Consider the following 7,680-nt stretch of genomic DNA (forward strand, 5'->3'; position numbering starts at 1 on the left):
AGACAGACAGAGAGATGAAAGCACAGTCTGGCTTATCAGCTTTTTATCCTTTTCCAAAAACAACATAAACCAATCTGCTTGTGGCATGTTGAGGGGGAAGGAGGGATTTACGTACACACATAAACACTCAAACAAATGCACACAAAACAAACAGACACACACAAACGTAAGGTAGTAATGACATAATTCTTCAGCGGGTATTTGTGGTGTGTGTGGGGGGGAGATTTTCCCTCAGCTTCTTTCCAAGCAACATAAGCTACCTAAACCCAACTTATCATCACATACGACATTAAAAACATAATGTATCCTTTCTGTGACATTCACCAGACTTATCAGACTCATAGCTTTTACATTCAACATCATGACAGAAGGCAGAGAATTGAACAGTTATATACAGTATGAGGTCAAATCTGAGCCATTACTGGTTTCATCCAGCTCTATCCTTACACGTGTTTATTGGTGTCTGGAGGCTATAGACATAAGCTTGATTAATGGTGCTACCATTCAACACTTCCTCCCACTTTCAGCATGTAGTAACACAACTGAACCCTTCTGTCTCCTTCCTATACAGAGTTAAGAAGTGCATTAGCACTTATTTTGTGTTATGTAGCAACATGTCACTGCTGCCTCGTAGTTATTTAGGAACAGTGAGGAATAGGAGCATGATAGAGACTTACTCTAGGTAAAGTATTGCAGTAGGCCCATTTAATCTTCATGACTTCACAGGCAACCCAGTTAACCCAAGGTAGGACAAGCCAACTAACAGCTGTTCCTATTAGAGTTAGCATGACTTACATCATCCTCTATCTGTCTCTTGGAGAATGTTGGCTTTCCTCTTCCAAGTAAGATGAGATCCAATTGAATGCAGGTTGAGTTTGGCAGAGATCTTAGAAACAGATTCCAGATCAGCTTACACTTCTATCACCTGGTTTTATTAAGTGAAGGGAAATTACATAGAGACTTCCACCATTTGGTTTGCTGTTTTACACTGCCTATAAAGTATGTATGCTCTCAGTGAAAAGCTGGGCTTTTTCAGTCAAGCTAACATTGTTACTGATAATAATATTTATTTTATTTTTAATCCTATTCTTTTTTAATTCTTCTTAATATTATAAACAGCTTTACAAGAAACAAAAAATCTGTGTGTTTACACCAGAGGCAAGTCAAATGTGAAGTACAATCAGCAATTAAGCAATGGAGTAATTTCAGTAAAAGTGGTTCTAGAAAAATTTATGTTAAAGGGGATTTTAAACAAACTTTAGCAAAAAAATCTTATCTGGCTAGTCTTTCCAGAGTTGAGGGGCCCAAATGGCTCATATAGTTTTCCACCCATTAAAAAGGAACAATGAGAGGATCTCGGGCAGAACTCAGCTAATAGGGTGTTAAAAGGTCATTGGTCAGAGGTGAACCGCCATATGAGCTATAAAAGTGATTAAAATACACATTCAGGTCAACTGTGAAACACATGTAACCAGTGCAGAGATTCTAAAATAGTTTTATGCACTCTCCTACTCGCAGCAGTTTCAAGTAGTTAAAACTTGTGAGGATTACATTGTTTTAAACAGGAATACTGAGAATTTAATTAATCTGATTGAGTATTGCAATAATCCAGATTAAATAGAGCTGCAGGAAACAGGACTGATTACTGAATTCATGTGTTTATCAAAACTGTATTGTAAGAAATGACACCCAGAGCAAGTCTACTGAGAGAGAAATCTAGAAAATGTATAATGAATTTTGATTTACTGGAATTAACTAAAAGATGGTTAAAACTTTTATTTTTGTAAACTGGGGTTACTGGAATCAAAAGACAAATAGGTTTTAGTAAAATCTTCTAAAAATGTTGTCTTAAGATTTAGACACCCCATAATTCAAAAGGACTGGATGATTTTCAAACACAGATGCCCGCTCATTACTTCAGTTGTCAAAAACAAAAACAAATGATCAACGATATCAAAATCCTTATGGGGATTAAAATTTGCTAAAATATCAATAAGAGCATTTCGAGAACTCTAAAACCAAAATCAAATTTTTAAGAAAGACCATTACCATTTATGAAGGCAAATACCAGCATCGGTGGCCAGAAAGGTTTAACATCCCACATCGTTTCAAGTAGCACTATGGTATCTGCTATCTATATGCATAATATCAGTGTCTAACCACACACATAACCCACATAGCTGAGCCTCTCTCATCCAACCCAACCATAACCTTTTACGTAACCTCACAGTAAGATAAAATTCAGTCTTACTAGTTGGAAGACTGTCTCCATGGCGCTCAGGGCTACAAGCGATGTTAACATCTTCATGGTGTGTGCAGTCATGACGGAGCCACTCCCTCCTGTTGCACAGCAATAGGCTAGGCTCTTTCCCTGTGCAACTCACATCATCCAAAAGAATGGGACCTGACCCCACCCCGAACCGTGGGACTGGAGTGATGTCTAGTCCTTCAAAAAGCAGAGTCTCACCTAATCTGCAAAGTAGACGTACACACACAAATAGATTTTTTTTTACATATTATTAAGTAATGAGAGCCTACATGTGCCTGGGGGGCATGAATGTGTCATATTACCTGTAACCAAGTTGTCGGCACACCACTTGAGTGTTAGAGTCTATCCAGCCGTCATCACACACTGTTCCCCACTGACCACGGTAGAAGACTTCTAAACGTCCCTCATGACTGCCTACACCCCCTACCAACCGTACAGTACCATCTGGAGAGAAAGACAGAGAGTTAGGCAATGCCCTTGCTCACAAGGCCTTCCATTGCATTAAATAGTTTTTTTTTTTAAATTAAAAATAGATATTTTCTTATGGCCTTGCACATTTTAAATTGTTACTGACCAGTGTTCAGCTTTTATGTTTCTAGACCTAGCCACCCTGCAATGTCCTGAAAGCTCTGCTAGCAAAAGGGGTAGCAAATGTGGGGAAGGTAGCATTGTTACCTTGCACCCTTCTCTTTTTTTCTCTCCTGAAACCAATTTGCTGTACCTTTTTCAAAGAAAACATTATGACTTATCATTGCAGGAAAAGCACAGGTGCAACTAAAAACGTTAATGATTGCTGTATATTGAATTTAGGAATTCTATTAACCCCCCCTGCAACCATCATTAATGTTACATCTGTGTTGGCTGCTGTTTGCCGCATTTGACTTGTATGCATGTATTGTGGATTGCTAATGCAAAGGCAGGTGTCACTACCTGTGAGAGGGTTGCAGGACACTCCTGCATCCTCAGAGTGCAGACAGTTGTGTTCCCCCCAAGCACTTTTTGGACACTGCTCCAGAGTGAGCTCATTGCCTGTGCACCGCACCTCATCCAGCCACACACGGCTTGAACCCTTGCCAAAATGTGCCTGGCCCCATGCCCTCGCCACACCGCTACAGACAAAAGAGACAGTATAGAAGAATAGAGGGTTTGGTTTGCAGTAATACCGATACAATTAAAAACAGATGTACTGACTAGTCCTGACTTACAAAATACCTGGTGTAAGTTGAAGTATTTGTTTAATCTGCAAATTGAAAGGAATAAACCTACTGCGTGTCAAATCAGCTTTGGAGAAATGGCTTGCCACACACATCTGTGCATACATAAACATTGCAACACCAACACCACAGTGGCATACACAAAAAAATGCACACAGGAACATTTGCAGAGAGTGTAGTGTTGCTAAATATGCATATCTCTGTGGTACTAGAATTCATGCAGGAACAATGAGCCTGATTCATTATCTGACCCCCAGATGTTCTTTACTGCTTGCTCCTCTCTCTGTGTGTCCGAATGGAAAGAATACTTCTCATACTTTTGGAGACAGAGGGAGAGACAGACGACTGGACACCCACATTAACTCATCTCAGCTTCCCACTCTGTCACACTCTTTAGACAGTCACAGTGTATTTCCTCTATGCTAATTATCAGTTGGAATTAATGTAAATATGAACATTTATATCTGCCTGTGTGTGTGTGTACGTGTGTGTGTGGGTGCCCCTTCACCTCAGCCCCAGTTGTCGACACACCACCTCTGCATCACTGTCATCCCATTGGTCGTCACATATGGAACCCCACTGCCCTGCATGGAAGACCTCGACTGTGCCCTCTGATCGTGATCGACCTCCCACAAGCCGTATAGGGAGCGCAGCTATCTCTGAAAGGCACACAAGCATTAATACACACATTTGCATAGTCCACTTTGAGATTCTATGCCGGCTGAAACAAAGGGACTCATTTTAAAGTATATATTGAGGACAATTCTAAAATGAAGTAGGGGTTGTAGAATTATAGAGGGTGTTTAAAGTCATTAGATCTCATTATATTTATCCATCTCAGCCCTATAATTCCCCATGAGGAGTGCCTACCTGGCTGCTGGGTGCAGGTGATGGCTGCAGCCAGAGAACACTCCCCTCCATTCCAGGTAGTCTTAGGACACTGGAGCAGGTCTGGCTCCTCTCCCTGACAATGGACCGCCCTCCAATGGAGCTTGGCCATGCCGGGACGAAACAGAGGAACTGCGCGTGCACTACCTGAGATCCTGGAAAGAGATCAAAGAGCAAAAAAGTTACTTTTACTCATTTAAAATATACTGGTTATGTTTTTAACCCACAACTGATACCAAACAGTAAACCAAGTTTCATCTAATAAGACTTGGTCATTAAGAAGATTAATAGAAATGCAACCTAATTAGGGTTGCTTCTTTTTTTATATCATCTGACATAAATCCTGCAGCCAAGCTAAGGCAGCCAATCTCAGAGCAAAAAGTAAAGCCTGGTAGCAATAACCTTGAGCCATCTGTATGTTCATCATCTGCCATTTCAGGGCCAATGCGGTCAGCAGTTTCACACCCAACAGCTTCAATATCTGGACATGTGAAAGTCATCACCAACAATTCTAGCTGACATGTGGCTAACATTTGCCCTTTTTCCTTTCCGCTGTGGACTTTCATTGACTCCTGTGTGAATATGCACACACAGGCAGGCATGTGTTCATGTCAGCATGCATGCCAGTGCTGGTGTTAGTGTCAACATGCGTAGTGAGTGCACACAAAACGTCTCTGTTCTCCAGGGAAATCAGACACCTTCTCAAATGACTACACCCGAGCTTATGAACACTGTCAATATGTATGATGTGCGTACAGGCTCCCTTGAGACCTGGCCTTTTAGCATGAAAACATTATTAAACATTTGAGACTATAAGACACATTTGCACATGTGTGTGTGACAGAGACAGACAGAGACAGAGAGAAGGCTGGTAACAAGGTAAATAGCTGAGCACTTAAGGTATTTAAATACCTCTGGGGAATGGGGGGTTGGAATGCAAGGGTCACACAAGAAAAGTACAAAGACTGTAGAGAGGGCGCATGCATGTGTAAGTCTGAAGCGTTGTGAAAGTCTGTAACATTCCCACCGAATTTCCATCACACTCATGCCATCTGTCAGACCTCTGAAGGCAGTTTCACATTCTGAATTTATACGGCACATGGTGATTGTACTTGCACCTGTGTCTGAATATGTACGTGCGAGGGAGAGGCAGGCAGAGAGCAGCAAATAGTGCATGTCTGAGCACATGTGTGTGTGTTTGTGTGCATGTGTGCTCACTCACCCCTTGCCCAGCTGTCTGCAAACCACTGCAGCGTCTTCGTCCCCCCAGTCATCGCTACAGACAGACCCCCACACTCCTCCCAGATAGACTTCCACCCTGCCATCAAGCTTGGAGCGGCCTCCTTGCAGGCGCACAGAACCTGGGATGGAAAGAGGGTTAAAGAACAAAAGATGTATAATACTACAGCACATACAAAATGGGGGACAAACAATGATATAAAAGAGATAAAAGATTATGTTGTACTATATCCACACATATATAAATAAGTAGAAACAAAGAGAGAGAGACTAAAGGCAGCAGGATGATTTGATTTTGTGGAGATGACAGGTGACCACATGTACCAGCACACAACTGTCTTATAAATGAGCTGGTGAATCTGTGTACATCCAAATGGCTGCATGTACAAGTTTTCATTTCACTTCAGTTCATGAAATAACGTTTCATATGTGTGTTGTCGCATTACATCTAGTCTATGAAAAGAGGAAAACCATAGAGAGAATGTGGCTATTTTTCCCATTGTCTCTCCACACAGCATTTTCTTTCTTTTACCCAAGAATAAAAAGGATTTTTATTTTGGAATTGAGTGTTTCCTAAAATGTACATATTTCCTCATAAAAAAAACATGGTTACTGTGTGTAGATATGTGCTGTTTATTGTTGGAGTAATCTGATTACAATGTGTGTACCTACATATTGATATATTTGGGAGTGTGTGAGTGCCTGCCTCTTATTGCCATCAGCATATATGAACTTAAATTAGAGAGAACATCCATATGGAGTACCCCTGGGGGAAAAAAAAGAGCCATATGTGGATACCGTTTTTATGTACACACCTGGTCACACACATAGAATAGACCCTTAAAGGTGTTTAATGATCCAAACATCTTTAATAGCTGGATCAATGTATGTCAATTCCATGTATCAATTACCAGAAGATAATTTACCCATGCAGTGCCACACTCCAAGACTAAAAATACCACAGACTGCTTGTCTTGTGCCAAATGGAAATCACACACTCGATTCCTTTCGCCACTCTCACTCTCTCGCTTCTCTACCTTTCATCAATCCAGAGAGGTAGGATCTACTTAGTCCTCAGTTTTAATTTAAGTAACACTTAGTGGTTCAAGCCTGTGTACTTGATAGGTATTGATAATGTTAAGCTCGAGCTATTTTTATTTTGCTATCATCAGTTTGCTCTCATACACTGGTGATCCATTGGACATGTGTTCACTGCCATCAACACCATATAAGCAAATACCTGTGTCCTCATTACAGCACCAATGTGCTTAGACTTGCCATCTGCATACACTATAGTCACACCTGGGAATGGGATAGTGAAGGTGTGTCCTGTCTAATTACTTCACCATGGGCTTCTTGAGTTGAGTCAAGACAAGTGGAGCGAGATTATTCTTAACACAGTTGCACACAGCAAAAAAACGAAACACTACATTACTCTGGCATCCATTAACCCAAATAAGAATTGATTTAGCTGATATGTTACTGTATCTGGGGCAGCCTACATTGACTTTTAAATGATCAGTTTATTCTGGTATTTCAGCTCCTAGGTTTATACTGTATCATGGATCCCTTCTCTCTACGGTATTGTTGTGTGCCTATATGCCTGCGTGTTTACCTTGTTTACAGTCGCAGTACCCCCAGTCCACTCTGCCTCTGTGGTTCCTGAAAAAGCACCAGGGTCGGATCCTGCCGTCCGGGTTGCGGCAGTGATTGTGCTCTCCTATTCCTTTCCCCGGGTAGCGCTCCTTGAAGCCGGCCACTTCGGTCCAGTTCATGCACCGAGTGCCGGACTCGGTGACGTCTATCGCTCCCCGGTAGAAGCCGTCTTTCCCACGGCTCTGCACGCAGTCAGTGAACGGCAGGATGAATGAAGGGAGGCTGCTGGAGTAACCGAAGCCGCTATTCGCAGCCAAAAGTGCGGCTGTGAGAGCAAGATGCGCCACATTCATGTTAGGTCTCTGACCGTGTGCAGCTGAATACGGGGGCTTCTATTACCAGCAGCTTCCACAATCAGCTGAGGAGACGGTGTTCAGCCAGCCTCATCGCCCTGCCGTGGGACGACAGTGAGAA

General features: G+C 42.0%; 1 protein-coding gene across 1 annotated transcript in view; it reads right to left on the minus strand.

Annotated features, from left to right (window-relative positions):
* The window catches only part of prss12 (serine protease 12), a 15,993-nt gene extending 8,314 nt beyond the window's left edge, over positions 1–7,679 (minus strand). Inside the window, exons 1-7 of the mRNA XM_035661014.1 lie at positions 7,226–7,679; positions 5,594–5,732; positions 4,354–4,526; positions 3,992–4,142; positions 3,200–3,378; positions 2,572–2,713; positions 2,252–2,472 (exon numbers count right to left, since the gene is read on the minus strand). Of these exons, the coding sequence (XP_035516907.1) occupies positions 2,252–2,472; positions 2,572–2,713; positions 3,200–3,378; positions 3,992–4,142; positions 4,354–4,526; positions 5,594–5,732; positions 7,226–7,559 (1,339 nt within the window). The 5' untranslated portion in view covers positions 7,560–7,679. The remainder of the gene's footprint in view (positions 1–2,251; positions 2,473–2,571; positions 2,714–3,199; positions 3,379–3,991; positions 4,143–4,353; positions 4,527–5,593; positions 5,733–7,225) is intronic.
* Between the last annotated feature and the right edge of the window lies 1 nt (position 7,680).

The sequence above is a fragment of the Morone saxatilis genome, unplaced genomic scaffold (assembly GCF_004916995.1).
Source record: "Morone saxatilis isolate NCDOM2014 unplaced genomic scaffold, NCSU_SB_2.0 Contig17, whole genome shotgun sequence".
NCBI lineage: Eukaryota > Metazoa > Chordata > Actinopteri > Moronidae > Morone > Morone saxatilis.